Consider the following 24,828-nt stretch of genomic DNA (forward strand, 5'->3'; position numbering starts at 1 on the left):
GTTGTTTTCTTTGCAAAATAAAATATCTTTGTCAAAATATGTACTTGTTTATAACTGTATATGAGAGTAGTATGTGATTTATCTAAGCACGCCTATTGCTGTCCAGCTACGGATCAGATATATATGGTGGACTCACCGCCACCGCCGCCGACTCGGCTAAGTCCGTTCATGCGTAGTGGCGGCTGTCCAGCGGCATCCAAGTGAAACTGCTGCTGCTGATGCTGATGGAGCTGCAGATGGTGTTGGGAAGCGGGCGGGCTGCTGCTGCTGTCGATGACCGGCGTTTGTGGTGAGTCCAATGGCCGTGTGCCAACAAAGCTGCTCTCCAGCCAGCACTTTCTGTGGATCCAACAATAAATAACACACAGATTAGCTAACGTTTAATAATGACAATAACAGAAAATCGAGTAACAACAACAAAAAACACCAGGCTAGTAAAATCAATAATGTGACGTCACAGGCAACTGTGACTCACTTGCACTTGTGGCAACCATTTACGCTCTATCGCGAGGCACTAACCTCAGACAACTTTTCGATTGTTATGCCTATGAAAAAGCTTTGACTAATTGGCTGAGAGTGCTTTCAAAAATGCACTTAATAATACACTGAAATGTAATTAAGGCTTATATAATTATTTTTTTGAATTTTTTCCTGGTTGCAGAGCTCTTTGAGAAGCGCTTGGAAGCAGACGTGGCACACGAATGAAACGTCGATGGATGTGAACACACACAAATAGCCAGAGCCAAAATGTGGGATCGAGAGCATAAAACTGAGGGGGTCACTTAGCTTTCGGTTTGGGGTGTCTATGCCAACAAGCGAGCAAGAAGCGCAGACAGCGAGAGAGAGCGAGCGAGACAGACAAATAAGCATACGCCACGTTGGCTGCTGCGGATGGAGGGTTGTTGCGGCCAAAAGTGGCGCCTCGCTGGCGGCCTGATTACGGAAAACATGAAAGTTCTTCAACTTTTGCATGAGAATCCGTACATACTCTGCAAAAATTCTATGCTAGTCTTTACTGATAATAGACAGACAATATTTAAGCTTGAAAATTTATGGAATATTCAGTAACAATTTAAGGAAAATGTTATATCATAAGCATCAGTGGGTATCTCTTCAAAATACAATCTAGGTCAGGTACAATCTAAGCGATAAAACAACGCAATTTATTTTTTTTTTTGAATAACTGTTGTTTAAGTAAACGCCTATATATTTAATACACTATTAATTAAGTAATACACCAAGTAGATTGCACTTCACCTTTCTCAAAAATGTTTAAGAAATATTAAAAAAAAGGAGGAAACGACAATATAATTATATATTTTTTTCTGTACTACTCTTTAGTACAATAAGGCAAGAATAAAGTTATTTTTTAAAGAATTGTCTTGTATCCATGAAAAATTAGGAATAACCCACTGACACACATGCATCACATGTTATTTTTGAGCAGGACACCCTGTATGCGAGTTGCTCTACTTTAATATTATTGATTTTCATAATGATTGGCACTGCCACAGGACAAAGTGGGCTCCACTCGAAACGTGTTCAAGTGTCTAGCGCTGATTGCCCAGGTATGTATATGGAATAAGGTTTGTAGCTGGGCCCGTCCAGGCATATCCTGGGACTGTCGCCCCTTTTATTGGATTGCTGACATTTACATAAATTGCATGCAATAATAAATTGAGAGTGAGGCCTCTATTGCGATTTATTAATAATAGCCCCGGGAAAGGTTCTAGTGACATCTATAGACTCGTCAGATTCTAAATGAAAGCGAAATGAAAACATTTTAATTTGAATGGTTGACTATTGTGTAAATGCTAACTGATTCTGATTGTATAAAGAACCCGGCTTTGTGTAAGATATAATAATCATAAGTTGTGTGGAAGCTGACAATAATATCAATAATATAATGGACTCTCCGAAACAACTAGTAGTCGATTTCTACAACAAAATGATATGCTTTTTTCGTTATAAAATATTTTTTAAATTACCCAAAGGTCTTGCATCCTAGTATTACCCTTACCTTTAATAAAAGGTTTAAAATTTTTCCTAATTTAAGTTTTCTAATTACAAGAATCCTTGTTTTGTGCTCTAAATTTTACATCCTAACATTTTGGTACTTTAAAATTTTATTTTTCCTAAGCAATGTTTTGTTACTTTGATATTTTCAATATAAAATTGTCTAAGCGCCATCTTTTGTTAAGTGTAAGAACGAACTTTTCGCTAAATTAAAGATAATTTTAGCTGGCGCCATCTGTGGGCGAAAACATAGTTGAGTCCAAATGAAAAACATTTCTTCCCCTGGCCAATTGCATATGCAAGGATCTGACCTGACCTAATTGTATTCACATAACTTGGCAACAATCCAAAAAAAAGTTTTCAGATGAAAGTTGTTGGTTTAGTTGTTGTTGTTGTTTTTAGTGTTTTAGTAGAAGCCAGCATACAGACACACACACACGCACACACACACACATACACTCATATAGATAGATAAAGTTATAATTATGACGTGTAAATTGTATTAGTCACTGTTGTTAGCCATATGAAGGAAGACGTTGACGATGAGGATGACAAAGCCCAACATGGGAATGTGGGGGGCTCGCTTACCTCTCACGGACATCGATGATAACTGGACTGTGTGTGGCAGTTGCAGTTGCAACTGGGTGACTTTACAGGTAGCTACGCGTTGTGTAGTTGCCGGAGAGAAATGAAATTTTTGAAATACCAGATACGAAATGAAGTGGACACGTTTTGAGGGTATAGAAAATCAACAGGATATTGTATGTATATAGACATGATGGATAGAGTAGATTGGTAATAACAACTACACACAGATGGGTGGTGGGGATTGGCTGGGTATATAGAAGGCGACTACTACAACAGCTTGAACTCAATATTGTATATTTTGATTTTGAATTTGTGGCTCGATGCAACGGTTTTTTGGTCGATCCGTTGCCTACCTCGAATTGGGACTCGCCGATCGGCTGCGTTGCTGTTGTTGCAACTGCTGCGCCTGCGTCTGATCGTTCACATAGTGCACTATGGCCGAGGTGACCTCCTTGATGGAGCTCTGTATCTCCGGCGTCACAGGCTGCAGGCAACGCCCTCCATTTGTTGCCGTTGCCGTTGTGGGGGATGTTCGTTGCGCCAGCAGTGAGTTGGCCAGCCTACAAAGAATATCAAACAATTATTTTCTGATTGGAATTAAAGTTAGTATCGTATTGTTGTCTAGATGAATATCACAAAGAATATCATATCGTAATATACATTAGTCATACCTCAATGAATATCAGTTAATATAATCTGTTTTTTTTTTTGGAAAAATTTAAGTTAACAGTCAAATTAATTTTCTTAAAGAATTGAGCTAAACAAACTAATAATGGATTTTAATTTGTAACGATTTAATACGGAATCAATTTTAATGGATATCAAAATGTATGAGTGGATGTACTTAAGAAGAGAACATCCAAACAGAAAACAACTTTAGAATACAAAATCTATTGATTATAATCAATAATTATCATAACTAATTAGAACTGAAACCTTGATTATATTTTGATGTGTTGATATTTTTACATCACAAGCACAAATGGATCAAAATTTGAAAATTGATTGAATATCAAATTGTTTTTTACGTAAATATCGTTCGTTTGTATAGAGTCAATATCGATATCGAGATTCCGATCCCGATACCGATTTATAATGGTAAGTTGCGCTTACCTTTCGTGTGGCGTGCGCTGTGAGAGCTTCTCTGTGCTGCGCCAGCCGAGATAGGGCTGACGATAGGAGTTCCTCAGTACGCTGCCTGCGCCGGCACTGCTGCCACTTGCCACGGACATGAAGCTGCTGTTGATGGGAGCGCCACGAGCAAAGCTGCCACGTTGCGAGACACTTGGCGATGTCTGCGTGGAGTTGAGATGTGAGGTGGACCAGCGTGTGGCGCCCACACCCTGACCTTGTCCATGATGACCCACTGCCGCACCACTCACACTGCTGCTCTGACCGCCATGATGACTGTGCGCCGAGGGACTCAAGAGCAAGGGACTACGATCGGAGCGCTGAGATCCCAGCGAACTGAGCGAAGTCGTCTTTGAGTTGAGACCCTGCCAGCGTCCTGAATCCTGTGTGCGTTTCCTTGTAAAGTTGCCCGGCTTGTAGCCGCCAGAGGTCGCTGCTGCTCCAGCATTGCCGGCGTTGGCGACATCTGGCGACCGTGCGGCATTTTGATTGTATTGTCGGAACCAGTCGGGAATATTAAGGCGTTGCAACGATGCCTGCACCCGCAACTGATGCTCGCTCAGGGCGGCCGAATTGTGATCATGCGATTTCTGTAGTTCATTCTCAGGTGGCTGTAACAGAGAGAGAGAGAAGGAAACAACTAGTTAGAGAAGTTGATAAGGATAAAGCTAAGATGATTCTTAATTTAAAATTAAATTTAAAATTGACAAAGTTAAAAATAACTTTTTATCGAAGTAGTTGTTTCGGGATGTATCGGAGCCAAAACCGGAACCTATATTTGTTTCGGTTTGATTTCCTGATTTTAACTAAGTTTAAGTAGAAGAATTGACAAGTTAAATAAAACTACCATAATATTTATAAATTCGTCCCTATCATTCTTCTGTCAACTTATATAAAATAGCGAGCAATTTTCGGCTCAATTAAAGATTTTTACAAAAGCATTAATTTTAACAATAATCTCATCTATCTCATATCAACTTAGAAATATAAAGGAAAAAGCTTTCAGTTCCAAACATAGCCTGAATATTAACAGGTAAATAAAGTCGAAGCTTTTGCTCTTTAAGCACTAAAGCTAATTCAAATGCTCAACAGTGTGTGTCAGTCGATGTGCGTTGAGTACAGGGCATAAATCAACAAATGCTTTTAGATAACTTAAAGCAAACTTTTGCTTTTATTTGTTTGTTTTTCTAAATGGTGTCACAATACGGCCCACCAAACTTGTAAACTGGACTACTTGTATAATATCCTCTTCCCCAGGCCAAAAAAGAAAGCAGTTGCAGTTCAAAAAACAATACAAAAAGGGTTGTGCGTCATTTCTGGGTTATGAGCAGCACAGTTTTAGGTGTGCATGTATGTGGCAGACCGGACAAGTGTGTAAATATTTTATAAAATATTATTTATGAAATATATTATGTACAATAGCATTTGAGAGTAGAAGCAGAAATAAATGAGCATGACAACTAGTCGGATATAAAAGTGTGTCTTGGAATTGGAGCAATTTCAAATGCATAGTTAAGCAGCAAGTTTACATAAAGAGATTTGATTTATTAAGTGAACCTTTCTCTAAATTAAGATTTATTAAATTATGTTTTGCTACTGTAAAAATCTTTAATAAATAAATTTAACATAAATATGCAAGAATATATTTTGGCCCTGTTTTTAGCGGCAGATTGAAGTGGCTAATAAGATTTAACAAATTATAAACTTTGACAAGGTTCTTTTATGTTTCAACATGCTCAAAGTTGGTTAGACGTCTTAGTCTTCCGCACACACTCACCCATAGAGACACAGTCTTACTTACACACACACACACTCACTCACAGTTATCTCCAAGGCAAGTGCTTAATAAAAGATTTCAAGTGCATAGCAAAAACTTGAGTTAGCATCTCAAGTGTAAACAATGCTGTGACTACCAACATTTTGCCTTGGCGGTAGGGACAATATAAAAAGACAAAAGCGCATACGAAAGAAGGCAGTGAAAGAGAGGTAACAAGAGGGAGAGGGAAGGAGAGAACCTGAGACAGAGACAGTAAGACAAAAGACTGACAAAAGTTAATCACAGTCGTCATACACGTATGCAATGGCACTTCAGCGACTGCAATGAAGAAGAAAGAGAGAGAGAATGCAGGTGAAGAAGGGAAGGAGAGAGGGAGAGAGGGAGCGAGGGAGGCGTTGCATTTACTGCCAAGTCGCTGAATGTCGTCAGTTGGCGTGGGGAGCAATTGTTATGCCGCAGCTGCAATTGAATCAACTATTGAAAGTGGTGCAATGACGACAGGCGGCAAGCGGCAAGTGGCAAGTGGCAACATTTGCCATTCTAAGCTTATTTGGGTCATATTCAAATGCCGGCGGTGGCGTGGACCGGATAGGAAGGGACGAAGGGAGGGAGCTAGGGAGGACTGTTTGGCAGCTGATTTGACGTCAACATGTGATGTGATTTGATATGATAAAACAAATTGTCGCTCTCATTTACCTGATCGTATTGCAGCATTATATTCAGCTCTTACTGTTTGCGATATATTTAAAAAATATATATTTATCTATTTTATTTTATATATTATTTATTTATTTATTTTTTGCTACTTTTTCTATGCTTGGAATTTTGAAGGAAATTGCAAAAGTGTTGTGTGTGAGAAATTTGTTAGATTTGTCATGGACACTGATACACACCAATACACTACAAAACACAATTAGCACACGCACACAGACACACACCAACACACACAAATTAACACGCAAAAGGAAGTCAATAAAAGTGCCATACACACACACACACACAAACACACACTCGTAGTATGGTGAAACTGCATGCCATAAAATAGGCACACCCAAAAAATGAATAGCAAAAATGTTGCTCGGTTACAAAATGTATTTTTATATATTTGCTTCCTTTATTTATCATATTTTTTCTATTTGATTAAATTTTGATTGAACGCGCGCTGCGTTCTCCCCTTTTTGTAGCCATGATTTGACCTTAAAATTGACAGGCAAAAACGAAATAAAAGCAGGCGGAAAAAAGTGTCAAACACAAGGCACAAATACACACGCATATATGTATATACATATATATAAAAATAATGATATATATGTACTACGATATATAAGAAATACTATGGCGCAGCGCGCGCATCAATTCATATTTTATTGTCGAGGGAACGCAAGTGTTAAATGTATTGCAAAAAGGGGAAGTTGCAGGAAGTTGAGGCAAGTTCAGTTTCAGGCAGTTTGCCAAATGCGTTTTAGGACACTTTTAAGACTTCTGATTGCAGCTGTGTGTGTGTGTGTGTGTGTGTGTTTGTATTTTCGCTTAGGCTAAATGAATTAATCAAATTTGGCTTTTACTTGAGCAAACATGGCGCGCGCGACTTGCAACACACACGCAACACACACACAACACACACACGTTGGAAGCGAACACTACGCGCCGTTTGCCATTTCCGGCATCGAAATGTATGCTACGCTTTTGAATTTGTAATAGATACTGAGCTGAGGGCCAAAACGAAAGCCAAAGTCATAGCCAAAAGCGAGTGTTAACCGTATTTGTTATTATGGCAGCTTTCGCGCATGACAAACAAATTGAGACGCAACAGCAGCGAGCTTTTTATGGCAACAAAAAAGGATGCAAGCATATATAGTGCACACACCCTGTGCAGTCGAAAACACCCTGTGCAGGCGCATAAACAAAACCAATAGCAACAGGCGTCAAACACAAACACGGCGACGGCTTTAGATGAGATGGCATGACAGCTGCCTGGGAGTAGAGTCTCATTGGGTCTACTATTTATAGACCAGGTCACCACTCATCCCAGCCGCAACGACAACACTCTAAACCAACAGTTGACAGCTAGTTGACAGCCTGTTAAATTACAGAAGATTATCGAGATCGAGATGATGCAGTCTCTGACAATTGTGTCAGTGGGTTATCTCCAACTGGAGCACAGTGGATTTAATTAATGGAAAGAAGAGGGACAACAAATAATGATTAATTTGTTTTTTTTTTATAATTGAAAAAATCATTCACTTCTAGTAACTGTAAAAAAACGTGAAAAGTACCAAAATTTTTGTTTAAGTGTAATCTATGCAATTTCACCAAGATCTTAAGATTTATTTATTTATTTATTTTAATTATTTTGCTCTTGAAATAATCATTATTTTTATGCAAATAAATGAAACTTAATAAATAATCATTATTTTTTAGCAAAAAAAATAAAACTCATAGCATGATGATTTTCTTGAGTTTTATTTTTTCAAAATTAGACTCAAGGTGTTACTTTGATTTTTTTATAAGAAATATATGGACAAAACTTATATACATTACTAGTCAGTAAAGCATTTTTAAACTAAAAAAAATTTAAAAGAAATTTATTTCCAATAATATAATTATTTAATTTAATTTTTTTATAAAGTCAAAATAGGACTGAGTTTTATTTTTTTGAAACAAAGAATCAAGAAATAAGTTTTATTTTATTGAAAACTTATTGAAAACTTATAGAATAATGATTATTTCTTGAGTTTTACAAGGTTACAAGCGATGGGAAGGTCTTAGATATTAATTAATTTAATCTGAATATGGATTTTAAAGACTCTACTTATTCGAACGGATTTAAGAACTCAAATTTACAAAACGCAAGCTCATAGATTTTATTCCAAGAGCTAAGCATTAAAAAGAATGTCTTTCTTTAAGTACTTTACAACTTGAAGAAAATTGGCAATATCCTGTAAAAATGATTTGAAGTACTTATATTAAAAATAATACAAAAAATATAAGTTATATTTTTAAGTAATGTTTAATATTCGAATGTTTTACAAACAAATCTAGTCTATATATAATGTATGATGTATGAGCATATCTTAGGAACTGTAAATTAAAGCCGAAGTCACTTCGAGTTGAGGAAATCACAAGGTTAAGTAGCGCAGGGCTTTGTCGAGGAAGCGTTCCTCGGCTGAACCCTGGCTGCAGGCAATGCCACGTCGAGATTTGGTAGTCAGATGATCGTACTGATGTTTAATGGTGCTGTTGAGCAGATGATCACAGCGCTCCGAGTGCCCCAATGTCTCTGCCGAGGGTGCCTTGGCATAATCCCGCTTTAGTACCATACTGATGATACGGGAGCGTGTGGAGCGATGCTTGGGCTTGGTAATGACCTGGGAACGTGGACGCAATGGTGGCGGGGATCCGGCATAGACACCCGATTCAGCTGAATCCGAGTCCAGACCAGAGTTGGAGACGCCGGCACAGCTGCAGTAGGTGACACTGCTCCTCGGGGAATGGTCAGCACTGCCATAGGCTTCATCGCCACAGAAGTCGTAGTCCGATGGACTCTTGCGAGCCACAGGCAGAGAATCGCTGACGGCATAGGGAATGCACTTGGATTCCAAGTAGATGTTCGGCTCATCGACAGCCTCCTCGACACTGGGCGTGGGACTGGGACACCGTTCACTCTCCAGTTCCGCAATGCGCGCCTTTTGCAACTTCTGTTGCCGCCGAAGCTGTTGACGTTCGTGTCGCTCCCTCTCGATGCGAGCAATTGTCTCCAGGCTCTCCATGAACAAGCACAAGTCGCGCTTCTCAAAGCGAGACGCGTCCAGGGTATATGTGGTGCTGGTCATGCCATTGACATAGCTGATGGGTGCGGCAAAGTCGACAAACTGTGTGCAAGTGTAACTGGCCATTGTATATCAGGATGTTGTACAAATCTTGTAGAGATGCTTCGATGTGTTTGCTTTGCTGGTTGCTGGGCAACTGTTGCTAGTCCTCAGCCTCAACAAGGTTTATATAGCACACGGGTCGTCTCAATTACCTGATCCCTGTGACCCTCGAAGATGCCTGGACTGTCTACCTGTACAGGTAGGCAAGGTCTACCACCCCCTTGAAAGAAATCCCTTGCGCATTTTCATGGTAAGTGCAAGTCTGGTAATTAGGCTGTGACTGCGACTGGGAAATTCCTTGATTGCTTTTTAATTTTGGCATTTTCCAAAGTGGACACACGTGTTCAAATCGGCGTCAGGTCTCAAGCGTCATCCTGGCTTTTATAGCTTCTCAATTTCATGTGTCCTTTTGCCACTTGGCACCTTTCTACCTAACAGGTTACCATAAAATCATTTACGGCTGACATCTGTCGTTTATAGTATTCATATCATTATATGGGTCTGCATAGCTTGTTTTAGTTGAACTAAAACAATATGTTGCTTCGCCTTTTGAAAATCAAATCTGCACCTTTGACTTAACCTGACAGCAGCTGACAACTCAATATAAATCAAAGTCTTATCAAATTCATCTATAGGAATTCACATTCCTTTTAACTACCAAACTTTTCAGCAATGTGATAAGTTACACGCTCATAAATTTATAAATAAAACTGACGGAAAAACTATCAATTCCAAACTGATAAGATTATCGCAGACTAATCATTTATGCTTTTAGTTAACCACACAACAAATAGATAGCAACTTAAACTAAAACAGTTAAGTTTGGTATTTCTTTTTAAAACAGCGTATTTAAATGTTTATCAAAGCAGCAGCTAATGACATAAAATATATATACAGATTTTTCAATTGTATAAAGAACAAGTTAAGTTAATTATAATTTAATAAAAAACGAGACTCACGATAAATGATTTAATAATTTTTCGAATAATCATGAGATAATGAGCTTCTTTTAAGTTCTGGCCTAAATAATTTATAGTTTTTCTTCAGAAATTAAAAATATTATATACTTAATTAAAGTAAGAATTTTTAAAAGAATACAAATTTACCCGTATATTTAACAGGATTAGACTATTATTATAAGATAAAAGCAAACCCAAGTTTCACTTATAAAACTTGTTCAAGTCTTTAGTAGTAAATTCTGAAGATCATTTATAACGTTTTCTTAACGGATTAGAAATGAAGAATTTGATTACGATAAAAGATCTCAGCTGGATGCTTTAGGTATATACTACAAAAGACTAGGACTGGACTAAAGTGGAATGGAATTATATAGAATATCTTAAATTTAGTTTAATCCCAGCCAGACTTAAATATTTGTTTTTTTTATCACCTTACTTAAGGTAAGCCAGCTTGAATTAATCCCTTCTTATCATAATCCACTTGTTACTCAGGTAATGAGTTTGACTTTACAATAACTTTACCTTAAATTTAGTCAGCAGTCGTAGAGAAACATAATTTAAGAATATATTGCAAAATATTATAGAAATTGCAAAGTTTTGTCATAAGAAAACTTATAAGTAGTTGTGTTATAATCTAATAAATCTGTTTTTGTGGTAGTCCATAGATAAGAGAATATATAAACTGTTGATTAAGTTATAAGAAACTTCATTGCTGAACTGTTTGCTGACATAGTTTAAAGTTGAGTAAGTTGCTTTATTAGTTGACAACATGTAAACATTTTCAAGTCATCAAATGTTTACTATATTCAAAGGGCCAGACAAGAGTCATTTGTAAGGGTTGCTGATAAATGAGTGTCGAGTTAAACTTGTAGAGTCTTGTAGTTTGCGTGGTCAGCCAAAAGAGGAGCTGAGAAGTGAGTTGACTCGTCTAGACAACAGACTTGGGCGCGACAAAGTGCAGGCGAGTAATTAAACTCAATTTTGGGACGCCTCAAAATCTGAGAAACTCAGATGATTAAGAGTCTTTGTTTTTGGCACTACTGCACAAAAGACTATGGGAATAGGGAAGTGGGTATGGAAATGCAGTTTGCAGCTGTCCCAAGCGAAATGAGATTCATTTGTAAACGGCAGATGAAATACACTTGAAATATGAGAGGTCTCTGGAGAGGAGGAGAAGGAGAAGAAGAAGGGAGAAACACTTCTTGTGAAGCTGTGCCGCTGTTCAAATCCATTGAAAATTCAATTAAGCACGTAGCTGCTGAGAAATTGAAAGAGTGGAAGTGTTGCGGCACTTAACCCATTGATGCCGTTGCCTTAACGAGCTGCAAATTGTTTTTGGCCACTTAACAGCTTTAATTAATTGCCTTAAATTAATAAAGCCAGGCCCACCCAACCAGTCAAACAATTAGCAGGCGTGGTGTTTTATAAACTGATTTAGATAATAACAAACCAGTTTTTGTACCTTAAATAAGTCAGAGAGAAAAGGAAGAAAGGGAGCAAATTACTTAAATTGTTTTTAGAATGCATCAATTTTATAGAGAAGCTTCAACTGCACCCTACGGAAATATCAATTTACAAAACATAAATGCCAATTGGCAAATGACAAGCCCAAGAAGACAGCTACAAATGCACAACAAGTGGGAACAAAGAGGGGGAACAGGGGGAAGCCTCCCCAGACATGTCCACGGGTTGTTTGTCGTTCCAGTTGTTGTGCTTGTTCTTATTCTTGTTGTGTCTTGGGTGTGCGTTGATGGACGCCCACAAAACAAACAACCAAAACTTCAATTGCTTTACATTTGTTAAAGACAAAGCAAATTGTAAGGCAGCGAAGACAGTGGCGTAGTCAAAGGGGGGAGTGTCAATGCAGATAGGGGGAAGAATGAAAGAGGCAATCAGCACCTTCAAAATTACGTATAGAAAATTAAACTATGAGAGGCTTATGTGTGTAATTGATAAGCAGACAATCATGTTAACTTGAAAATATAACTAAAAAATTAAAGAAAATTTCAAACTTATACATATTATTATGTTTGATATATGAGACCATGACCTCGCGTCAAGCCCCTTTTCATGTGGAGTACATACAGTTCCGTTGAAGACCCCACCACTGACCAGAGCATACCAAGAACTGGAACTCATCTCTGCTTTCTGCTGAGCTCTGGTATCCGTAATAGGGTCAAAATAATAAAAGCGAAATGAAAACAAAAGTTAAACGGCTGCTGGTTGCGTGCCTATCAACAGTCGGACTCTGCCTTGGGAGTGCCTATTTATAGGGCCATTGTAATAACTCCATTGGCAGTGGAAAGTGATCCATGTAGCTGCGGTATGCCAGCATATACTTCAAACAGATGTCAAGCCGGCGGTCGCGTAATTATTATTAATGTGCTGCTCCCTACCATTTCATTTAATTTCCAACCCAACTCAACCAACCCAACCCAACGAAACTCAACTCAACCCAATGGAACTCAGTGCACAACACATCTGATCTCATCTAGCAAAAATTCAACAAACTATGCGCCTCTGTTTTACATTAAAAGTTATGGCCAGAGATTGTTTTTTTTTTCGCTTTTTATAAAACGAGGCGTTTACTGCTACTTCTGGGTCTACTTGCTCTGTGGGGTTGTTGAACCCTCGGCCAACATGTGGGGCGGTCTTTGATTTTGCCCATGAATGGCGTCGCTTTGATAAATGAGACCCATGAAACCTAGATACATACTACACATACAAAGTTGGGCGCCACAAGTCACCTTATATGGCTTTCACTATGCAAATTCATTGTCACCGCTTTTGTTGTTCTAAGAATATTTTCTCAACTTGATGGTTGTTAGCTTGCACTAAGCTTTCTTCTTCACTGACAAATTGCACTTGGAAAACCCACGGACACACACTCAATCAACTGAACTGAGTAAGCACCACAGATAGATAAACCCGAGCTTAAGTTGCAACAATTGTCCACTGGGAGGGGGCGTTGAAATCAGCAAAAAAAAAAATGAAAACAAGACTAGAAAATTGCAAACTAATGCTGACAATATTGTTGGGATTTCAAAGTGATAGACGAGCTTGTAAAATTTTTCTAAAATTGGACGGGTAATTGAGTTAGCAGAGCTTTTCTAGTGATCATTAAATCATAGAAAATAATTTAAGACAAATCAAATAAATAATTTCAAGAAAAGAGAAGAGAAAAGGAAAATTTAAGTTATTTTATTTTGGTATATTTAGCTAGTTAAGGCCATTTAGTCAGCTTAAACCTAAAAATATGTATAACTCTTGAATATATTCAAAAATTGAATTGATATCTATGTTTGCTGTGTAAAAATGGTCTAAATTAACGGATTGAGCTGCCTGAGTCAAGTGAGCAAACTTCTGCATTAGATATTTAACGTAATGAAAAGTATTTGAGTAGTTGAAATGGTATTTGCAGACTTTAAAGATCATTAAAATGAAGTAAAACGGCTTGATAAATTAAAGAAAATTTGCTACTTGCTATAAGAGAAATAGTTAAGGTATTTGCTAACTGATTAGTAGGATTAAAGCTGCGTATTTCTACCAAATACGACAATTGGCATTAATTATGGCACATCTGGTTAGTTTAATTGGCTTTAATAATAAGCTTTAATTATGCGGTATTATGGCTAATGTCTGGCTGTCTGTCGACCGTATATCAACTGTCTATCGGGGTGTTTATGCAAACAGCCATCCGTCATGTGGCATTTGCCACAACATTTGATGTCGATAGACGCAAATGAAAATGAATTGAGTTACGCGAGTGCACAACAAATGCAACTTTTGGCTTTATTTTAATTAAATTAAATTTAAATACACTATATGTAGTTTTCATTTTTGTTTCTGTTGCCTGCTCTGTTAATGGCGTCAAAGCTGGGCAACCGGCCAACAATGAAACTGCTGTGCAATTAACTTTGAAACAATAAAAACAATGAGTGAAAAATGTGCGGTATGCGGCAGCTGGCAGACAGTATATGCCCCCAAAAGTGGGAGCACTCGGTCAGTGGGAGTTCGTAGCACCTTAACATTTGCGAGCCTAAACACTCAAGTAATCGCGGCTATTTAAGATTTCACATCGAAAACTGGGCCAAAACACTCTATCGAATGGCTGAGTCAGCGAACAGCGAGTCGAGGTGAAAAGTGCGTTTTGCATAATTTTCTGTCAACTTAAGCAATTGAATTTAATTGCCTAAGCATGGGCGTTAATCAAGCTAATTGCTTACATCAGCTAAGCAATGTCTCAGGCTACATAGAAGCGAGGGTTGCCACACAAATACACAGAATGATAACGAGAAAAGTGATGACATAGAAATATATCAAGTTAGATGATCTCAGTAAATGTTTGAGATTGGTTTAATTTGCTTCGTTCCATTTCAAATATAAATCTGAATCATTTGTGATGACTTATTTCAGAAGTTATTATAACTAACTAATCTGGACATTCACTGTTTTCAATGAAATTATGAATTTCGATACATAGTTTTTAGTTGAATCAAGCTTTCTAATTTAAAATTTGCTTTGTTCCATTTCAAAACTAAATCTGAATCATTTGTGATGACATATTAAGATAATCACAATAATTTCAGAAGTTATTATAACTAACTAATCTGAATATTCACTATTTTCAATGAAATTATGATTTTCGATACATAGTTTTTAGGTGAATCAAGCTTTCTTATTTAAAATTAGCTTCGTTCCATTTCAAAACTAAATCTGAATCATTTGTGATGACTTATTTCAGAAGTTATTATAAATAACTAATCTGAATATTTACTATTTTCAATGAAATTATGAATTTCGATACATAGTTTTTAGTTGAATCAAGCTTTCTTATTTGAAAATGTTCCTTACTTAAAGTAATTGCACATGTGTTAAAGAGCTAATTGATTGACCCTCTCACAAGTGTTCAAATTCATCATCACCCAAAACGTTGCGTAACTTTCGACTCTGACTCAGAATGATATCACGTTACGCCACAGAGAGACGAGACGAGACGAGACTGGAATTTCAATAAACGAGTTCTATTACAAAAACGCATAAAGTCAGCTTCGAGAAAGAGAAGCTCAAGTCGCCTCGGGGATTGTTTACAATGACAACAAAGAATACAAATAACAACAACAACAAGAGTCAATGCTAAGCGTTTTATTAATAAATATGCAATAATTTTAGCGCGCTCTTTGCTTTTATAATATAAACAAAATTGTCCGTTTTGTATGAACTATCTGTCGAGTTCGCAATTTAAATGCACGAGTACAAATATTTGATTGCCATCAATCATGCAGATAGAGCTATAGAGCTATGGGGAGATTGCCAAGTGTGGGGAGAGTCTGTCCAAACTATTTATAAGCCCAACCTTGAAACAGTCGCTTATCTGTTTGACATTTGACAGTCTGTTCCGCTGTTTTGAGCACCTTAATTTGTCCAGTCCAACGCAATGATGTTAAATAATGTGACATATGCCGAATCAAGTCCGATGTGGCGTGTTTTTTAGGCAACGGATGTATCTCTTGATTTCTCATATATATACATACATGAATACTATATAATTTGCGTAATTGAAAGCAACGACAGTTTTGATAAGCCATTGGGTCATCGGAACGTATGCTTAATATGTGCTAATAAATAAAACCAAGTGCAAATGTAGGGCAACAATCAAGAGACGACGTCACTGAGAGACTGTGCAATATATAAAAATCGCAATACTTGCAAATAATTGCGAAATTTCACAAAAAACTGTTCAAAAAAAGATTATTGTGAGATCATCCAGTCATAACGAGATAAGTTTTGTTAAAAACGTGAAGAAATTTTTATTTTTATGTACTAAAATCAAACATTTCTTGGGAAAAGCTTAAATTATGTCTTAAACAATTAATATTATGCAGTTCAAAGTAATGAAATTTGAAAGCGTCAAAGTGAAAAGCTAATTCTTTACTTAAAGGATAAACAGCAACTTATATTTGAGAAGAAAAAAGTAGCTAAGCTTTATCTTTAACTATAAAATGAGTACCTGCTAAGTATTAAATTCTTGATAAACTATAATTAATGTTAGAAATATTTTAAAGCGAATATCTCTAAACTTAAGTAAGAATTGCCAAACTATGAGATACATAACTAAAGTCGGGAATAACACAGTAATGAACGGTTTTATAACTACTTATTAGTTGTACAATTAATAAAATATGAAATGATTAAAAAGTCACGTTAGCTAGGTTAGAGGAAAATCCAAATAAATATTTACTAGTTGGAAAATAAAGTGTAAAAGCATGTTTTGCTTAAGTTGATATCAAAGTCGATTAGCTAACAGCATAATATAGTTATACTCCCTGTATTTAGTTGGAACCTATGTAGATGATATCTCTAGGAACAACCACCATCAATGACACGGTTAATAAACTCGGTTGAACCCCACGGTTAGAATGCAACCCTTTAGAACATAATTTGTAACATTTATTCAAACGAAAAAAGAACTTGGAAATTATGCATGAATGAGCGGAGTTGAGTTAAAATAAATTGAGAATGGTCAGAGGGCAACTGACTGACCAATAAACCAGGAGAAACTCCACAGAGAAAAACAGGGAGAGGTGTCTGTGGTCAGCTAAGCTGTGGGGTCACTGACACATGCCATTGGGGTAAGAGCTCTGTTTGCTTGATGGATTCACAAACTGTTGCAGTGTTGCCCTGGCAAAAGTAACAAAAATTCGTTGCTATTGATTTGCACAGGGAACCTTACTGAACCACCCTGAAAAGCAAAAGAATTGATAGAACTTAACGCTCGCGAAGCTTACGAGGTGACGTGACTGAAAACGGAAGCGGATGTGGACAACAAAATCGACAAAAATACACCCAAATTTGTTGCTTGATAAGAAAATACCCTGTAGCTCTTCTAAGCATCATTCAAATAAAAAGGCAGAGCACTAAATATGTAAAATGTATAGAGTTTATTGTATTTACTTTTTGGAGAACATTAAGTGCATAATAAACCTTGCAACTCTTTTGGGTGTAGGGTATTAAAAGGTTCTGACTATAATTATGAGCAGTGAGCTTATAGCGTATGTCAGTCATAACTGCATTTGTGCACTTTATGCTTCCTGTTGAATGCAATTAAGCGAGCATGTCAAGTAATTATGACATGGGCAGCAAAAAAGAACACAAATGATAGGACAGACAGGTAAATAACAGACTATCTGATGGGTTTTCTGTCTGTCTCTCTGTCCAAATGTCTGTGTGAAGTGGCATCTAAAGGCAAAGGGCTATTGTCATGCCACTCTCTACATAATGGGCCAAGCTTTGATTATGGCCAGGGACCAGAAATGTAAAACGAACTGTAATCAAATGGGAGCCACAAATGGCAACAAGCCGCTAACAGAAGTTGGCCAACAACCAAATCGAGTTCTGGCAACAATTCAACTAGACACAAACTGCACGTGCCTCGCATTTATCAAACGCATTTCACGCCACGTTGAAGCTGATATGCTTCGAGTTTCTTCCCTCCTAGGCTAATGAGCGACCCTGACTATATAAATATTATGTGAGTCTAACCTCCATATACTACAAATAATTTACATTTTATTTCAGTTCTGCTGTACGAATCAGCTGTCGCTGTGGAACGTCAAATTCCCCTCCCTCCCCAGGAGAATTAAACTAGAAATGTGAGCAGTAAGTGCATCACATAAACTGACCTTTTAGATGTGCCCCATGAAGGGAAATTGTGTGGCAGAGACAGCAAGCAAATGTCATTTCCATTTGCATGTGTCACAGAAAATAAAGCCCAAGGAAACTCTGGCAATGGTCATGGAATTCAACCAGAGAATGAGAAAGAAACGGAGTGAATAGTTCATGAAATATTTATATACTCTAACTTGGTGATTGAAAAATGTGAATAGTATGTGAAAGAATGAGAAGAATCAGTAGATAAATAAGAACTACAAATTTACGAGATAAAAAAATATGTATGTAAAAAATAAAAATATGTAATAAATTCTACAGTTCAAGTAAGAGAATATAATATAAAATCGGAATTTGAACAAGTAAAAAACCTTTAAGAATATTGCAAACAAAACAAATGTAATAAAAGCAAATAACTTTAAAATATAATTGGTAAAAATTCTGAATAAATGTTTAAGTTCATTAAAATTGTATTTTTAGTAAGAATAATACATTAAAAAAAATATACAAAGCAAAACAAATAATATTCAGAAAGTAATTGGAAAAGGAGTCATTGTTTTTTATTACATAAAAATACCGCAATTCCTGTAGTAAAATATCTCTATCGAATAACGAAATGAAATGGACATATTGAATTATTTGTTATATTTTTCATTGTCGTAATTGTTTTTATCTTAGATAATTCCCATTGGTCTAATTTATGTAATCTATTGTACTTTATTTTGCTTTCTTTAATTTCTAATAATTTCCAAAAGGTCAAAGACCAGCTCGAAAATATTTTCATAGCGTTTTGATTGATCGACTGTCATGCATTCGGGCATTTTTAACCTTTTTCCCATCCGAAAGATAACAAATACACTCAGGCTAGAAGGGTAAACAGAATGCAAAAATACCATGAATATCGTTGTTGTTTGCGAGAATCACATACATAATTATATATAGATGTATGTGAGCATGCATAATATGCATATATGTAAAATTTACATAACTATACACAGATCTTATATATATAATACTCTCTGAGCATATGCCACAACGAAAAGGTAAACAGAACGAAAATGCAGAGTGAAAACTGAAAGATGCGGCACATTAAAATGTGATTTATATGAAAATGCCAGCAACAACAACAGCAACAAAAGTGGGAAGAAGAAGAACAACAAGGTGTGCGACTATTTTTGGAATGCAATATGGTAAGGGGACGAAGGGGAAACGCAACGGAAAAAGGAAGTGCGCGTTATTTGTCTCTCTGCCTCCTGTTGTTGTTGTTGTTGTTGTTGTTTTTTTGAGGGTGTTCAACACGAACTCAACTCAGTGGCAAAGCAGGTGTGCATTTTGGAGGGGGATGCAGCAGCTGACACTATATTTTGTTGTTATTTTGTTGTGCGCGTGTGTATTAAGTGTGTATTTCAATCAGCATTGCGTTAGCCTTGAACATTGCTTGCTGGCTGTTAACTTAATTTATTTGCCATTGGCCCACACATACACACATACACACACACACATTTAGATCGCCAGACAGTCGGCGTCGGCTTGGTAACCCAGTTTAAAAGCCAAGCTCGTTTTTCAATTCCAATTAAAATGAGCTGCTTTTGAGGCTTGGTTCGGTGGACAGTCGGACGCAGTAGGCAAATTCTCAGATTGTCAAATTGACTGAGAATGTTATGCGGAGGCTTATGAATCTCATCATTCCGAGACAAAAGAGTGCAAAATACTTTGTAGTACCTCTTGAAATTGTGCTACTGTTTGTATTTTGCATTGATCGTGACGAGTTCATTAAACTCTGGAACAATAAACATTGAAGATTCGATGGATTCTTTGACTGAACAATGGATGATCAACAGAATTTTCAATCTTCGGTTTTCTATCTATAAATTACAGCAATGATGTCATTTATAGTTTCTATACTGTTATGTTGTTATGCAAGCTAAATATGTACATATTTATTATACTGTTATTAAGCACTTTAATTACAGTATGCAAAGTAATTGTTTTGACAAAGAAAAGCGCATTATTATAAATAAAATATGTGAATGTCTGTGTGTACACTCAGTAATATAAAAACCAATACAAGCTATTATCAAATCAAAATTATCAAACTAAAATCACAGTTTTTGCAAACCAATACATACGGACTTAACAGATCAATAACAGCTGTTCAATCGGCGCTAAACTTACGCTGAACTGTTAAATTTCTGTATTTCTAGTATAAATTGTTCTAAAGTGTTATACGTGTATTAGGTAAATTTTATACTGTCATACAAGTCGACTACTTCGATTTGAACTGTTTTATTAACTGTTATACGAACTGATATACAATTGCAATACCAACTATAAAGATATAGAATTATTTCTATTATCTTGTTGTTTATGTGAATGAAACTTGACAATTTAAGACTTTTCGCACTAAAAATATGTTTTCAGCTATCTTTGATTCTCTTTGCTATTCTTTAGTCCCCTTCACTGCCTTGGCAACCGCTTTTAAAGGCCACTAGACGCATCCCCTGCAGTGTTGACATAGACCGACCTCCCCCCCCCCCTTTTTTCCTGTTAAGCGTTCCAATTCTTTACTACGCGACATAATAAAGTCCTTTAACCTTTTGCTCGAGATTCCATTTTCTTTTTGCTGCATTTTGTTGTGAGCTCTTTTGATTTGAGGCAACTACAACTTCCGCATATCTTGACAGGATTCTTTTTTATCTGTGTCGTCTGCCAGCTTAGGGCCACTTGAAGTTAACGGCTTTAAAAGGCTTTCATAATGCTACAGAATTCTACAAGTTGCAAGGCAAATTAACAGCCAGTGAAATGTGGCATGTGATTGCCGACTGTGAGTTGCGAGTACTCGTAGTTGGGGTCTAAAGCAACATGCATTCACATATTTATGGTTCACAATCGCTATGAGAATGCGATTTGGAATGTTGACTTGTCGCCAACTCATAAATTACTCAGCATCACAACAAAGTTGCTTCTCTTGTGGGCGGTGAAAAGGCAATTAATACATACGTACACATAAGTAGATATGCGTATCTACATAGATTAGCCGCGAGTTTGACTAAGTAAACACAGCTGACTGTACCATAATTTATCATAATTTTTTATTATAGACAATGTCTAAAAATACGAGTCGAGTGAGAAAGATTCTCTTGTTAAACAAAGTCCAAATCCAATTCGACAATAAACAAAGAAAACAAGATGCAATCAGTTTAAAATTCCTGAGCGCAAAATAACTTGAAAAATATCTATGTATATATGTAGATACATATAACATGTATACAGTTATTAAATTTTGCTTTTCAAATTTTTGTATTATTTTTAGATTGCAAGTTCATTTTGCAAAAGTACAAATATTATTATTTCTCACATTTTCCGAAGCGGCAATAATTAACAGATCGTGAAAAGTTGCAAATCGTTAAACATTTAATTGCTGAGTTAATCGGAATGGAAGAAATTACAAATATTTAATATACATAATATATTTACATATATGCATGCTTAAATAATCTTGACTCATCAATGTCTCATCGATGAAATGCGAACGACATAAATCAGACGAATTCGGTGGCGTGTCAGGTGAAAGTGGAGCATGCTTTTTGCCAAGTTGCCAATCGATACCAACATTCAGTATATCATTCATTGCGAGTACCCAAAAAAAACATTTGGTTAAATCAGATAAATATAATAATGGATTTGTTTGTATAATAATTTGCATACTTTGCTGAAGGTAAATGGCAATTCGAGGTGTGAATGGAATTGGCCGAAAGCAAAGCAAACATAGATTAGATACAGAGTAATAAGAAAACAGCGGTAAAGCAGGCAAATAACTGTTTATGATGCAAATAAATACTATTTAAGTGAAGTGAGGTATATGCAAAAAATATTAAATTTAAATTGTTTTGAAAATAAGATGAAATTGTTTAAGAACAAATTAAAGAAAATAAATTAGTGTTGCCAGTATAAATTTTCATTATCATTTCTCTTCACCAATTAAATACTAGTGTTTATTTAGAAATACTTAGGAATTATCTTATATAAAAAGAAAAGAGCTGATTATTATTTCATAATTTAGTCTTGAGCACTAGTTCAAATACAATTAGGATTTTCCTCATACATTTCTCACACATTCTCTAGATTTTATGATGATTTGATTTATAAGATTGTCGAAATTTCATCAACATGCGCTTTAAATTAATTAAAATAAAAGACTCATCAATTAATTTCCACAAATTTCCAGCAATTATTTCTTGAGTTCAGCTGCACCTAAAGAGCAACCCACACATATACAAAGGGAAACTGAGAAAGGCACACCCACACATTTCCGACGATACACAAATCGATTTTCTAGTCAGTTTCTAAGTTTGGGAAAAAGATGAAAACTGCGAAATGATAAATAAACTTTGTTTTGTTTAAGAGTTTCTCAATTTTCAATTGTTTACGCAAAAAAGGAAAATTACACGCTGCGAAAAGAATGGCAGCGAAATTAAAGGCGTGTGAAAAATAAATTGTGGCCAGCAAGCCAGCAGTAACCTTAGTCTAAACACAAATGAGTTGAAAATAAACAGAAATTAATTAAATTTCCTGCCTTTTGCGCACTTTCGCCAAAGGCGTGCACACTGTGTGGGATGCCACTGTAGCAGAGACATTCCGCGCTTAAAGCACAGACTAAATACCGTTTTAATTTGAATAATTTACCGAGTCTATTAGACAATAAAAAATACTTAAGCCATGAGCTTAGCTAAGCACTTAGCTAAGTACTGAAGTATTTTAATTAGTTAAAGTTACTATTTCTGCAATGTCTGAGCTGCAGTAATTCAAGTATTTAAAAGAAAGCGGTTGTTTTTCTGGCTACTTTTTTTTTGAAATATTTTCAGTTAACTTTTTCCGCAACCATGAAAAGCAAGTTGCATTTTCCGCTGTTTTTGTCGCGATTGTTTTGACATTTTAGGCAAATGTATGACAAAGAGAAGGAGAGGGAGAGAGAGAGAGAGATGTCTGCTAATTATAGACGTGCATTCGTTGAAGCAAAACAAATTGCTACAAATATGGCAATGAAAAAATTGTTCAGACATTTTACAATTGTGGCCATAGATAAGCCACTGTCGGTATTGCCAAAAGAAACAGGTAGAAAATGCAGAAACAGAGAGAGAGAGAGTTGTAGCACTTGTAAGAGCTGCAACAGATGGCAAGAGCGCGAGATTGATCTAACAGCAGTCAATAACAGCGACAGGTAAAACCATAACAGACAACAAGCAGCAGCTAAAAATGTTGGGCCTGCATTGATCATGTAACATATTAGTGTTTAAGAGAGCGCTTTACAGAAAGAGAGCAACGGATACTCGCTCAGTTTGGCAGTCAGCCAAGCGCCTTGTGCGATGTTTTCTATGTTTTTACCGTCGCCCTCACCTTAAAGATTTACAACGACTCATAAAACTAAATGAAAATAATTGTTAACAACAAATATTTGAGGAAAATGAAATCTAAGCGCAGCAAACAATTAAAAGCCCGTTGGGCACATACACATTAAATAATCATTATGGTAAGGGGAGGGCTCTTGGGTTCTTGTACTTAGTTTTTGTATTATCAGAAAGTACACGCAAAGATAAGCAAATAAATAAAGTCGCAGTAAATAAATATGAGCATGTAGCTGAAGAAGAAGAAGAAACTCTGCCGCGGTTTTCTTTAAATTTTGGGGATTTTCAAAAGATTTACCAACTGCATTTTTGTCTTATCATTAGAATTTGCTTAGAAAACAAATTTTAATAAAGATTTTAATTTGTATGCTTGGAGCAACATAATATTCACTTTCTTTTGCTTTCATTTCTGAGCAATTATTCGAATATTTTAATTTTCATTATTATTCCACATGACAACTCTCAAGCGCAACGACAATGACAATGTTGAAACATTTCCGCACGAACAAACAAATACTTACTCTTAACAAGTACTAAAACTATATACAAGTATACTGTTAAATTTGAACGGAAATCAAGGCGAAAGTTTTGAATGTAACATAGTTAAAACGTAGGAGTCAAACTTAGCAGAAAGAGACGCCAAAAAAGGGCGCAGTTCCAATAACAATTTTAAAACTTAGAAAAAATGACCATGCAAATAAGGTGTGACAGCACTAAGATACCCTTTAAAAGGCAAACATCCACAAAATTCGGAACAAAAATGTTTTTTGTTAATATGATTTATTTAAAATGCTCAAATTTGTACTAAGTATGTATATAATCTTTTAGGTATACATCAAAAATATAAACATCTTGAGTTTTATATACATTTTTATGCATTCTTTCAATTTTAGAGCACGAGATTGAGTCATCTGTTAAATTTTATTTAAAAATCGTTCTATTTATAAACAATGTTTGCATATATCGTTGTCTGTTTAATTAAAACCAGAACATTTACTGCAAAATTTGCTTTAAACTGGAAACTTGCAAAAAGTAAATGGGACCAGGTTCGATAGCACAACAAAATAATAAATAAATCTAATTGAAATGATATAGATAATATTTCTACGATTCGCAACAAAGATTAGATACTATACGTATACTTTATCGAGTCGTAAGTGCAATTTATTTTTACAAAATATCAATAAATGTTTTTTTTCAATGGTTTTCCATTGATTTCTTGTAAAATGCACACTGTATATATATTATTAATATTAATCTACATATTAAAAAGTTTCAATGTCGAGCTCTCCTGAATAAATGATGAGAAATTTCTGCACACTGCTTTACACTGACGGACAAAATATGGTGCACACCATTACGCAACAATCTCAAATTACAAATTACAGAGCAAAAGTTTCGTTTTAATGGAT

At 36.0% G+C, this 24,828-nt stretch overlaps 2 protein-coding genes across 8 annotated transcripts in view; both read right to left on the reverse strand.

Moving 5' to 3' along the window:
* The window catches only part of LOC117780345 (serine-rich adhesin for platelets), a 56,918-nt gene that overhangs the window by 5,321 nt on the left and 26,769 nt on the right, over nt 1-24,828 (reverse strand). For 6 of the 7 annotated variants that reach the window (XM_034616832.1, XM_034616831.1, XM_034616835.1 and 3 more), the window contains 3 exons: nt 3,718-4,346; nt 2,958-3,164; nt 137-339 (listed from right to left, as the gene is read on the reverse strand). In XM_034616832.1, coding sequence (XP_034472723.1) covers nt 137-339; nt 2,958-3,164; nt 3,718-4,346 — 1,039 coding nt within the window. Of the gene's footprint in view, nt 1-136; nt 340-2,604; nt 2,677-2,957; nt 3,165-3,717; nt 4,347-24,828 lie in introns of those variants that run through there. The other variant, XR_004617074.1, reaches the window with a different exon arrangement.
* LOC117780347 lies at nt 8,518-10,073 on the reverse strand. Its single transcript, XM_034616838.1, has one exon. The coding sequence runs from the start codon at nt 9,406-9,408 to the stop codon at nt 8,632-8,634; it is 777 nt and encodes a 258-aa protein (XP_034472729.1). The 5' UTR covers nt 9,409-10,073; the 3' UTR covers nt 8,518-8,631.

This window comes from Drosophila innubila (assembly GCF_004354385.1).
Source record: "Drosophila innubila isolate TH190305 chromosome 2L unlocalized genomic scaffold, UK_Dinn_1.0 4_B_2L, whole genome shotgun sequence".
NCBI lineage: Eukaryota > Metazoa > Arthropoda > Insecta > Diptera > Drosophilidae > Drosophila > Drosophila innubila.

Coding starts and splice junctions, on each gene's coding strand:
- LOC117780347 (XM_034616838.1), bottom strand. CDS start 9,408: ATGGCCAGTTACACTTGCACACAGTTTGTCGACTTTGCCGCACCCATC.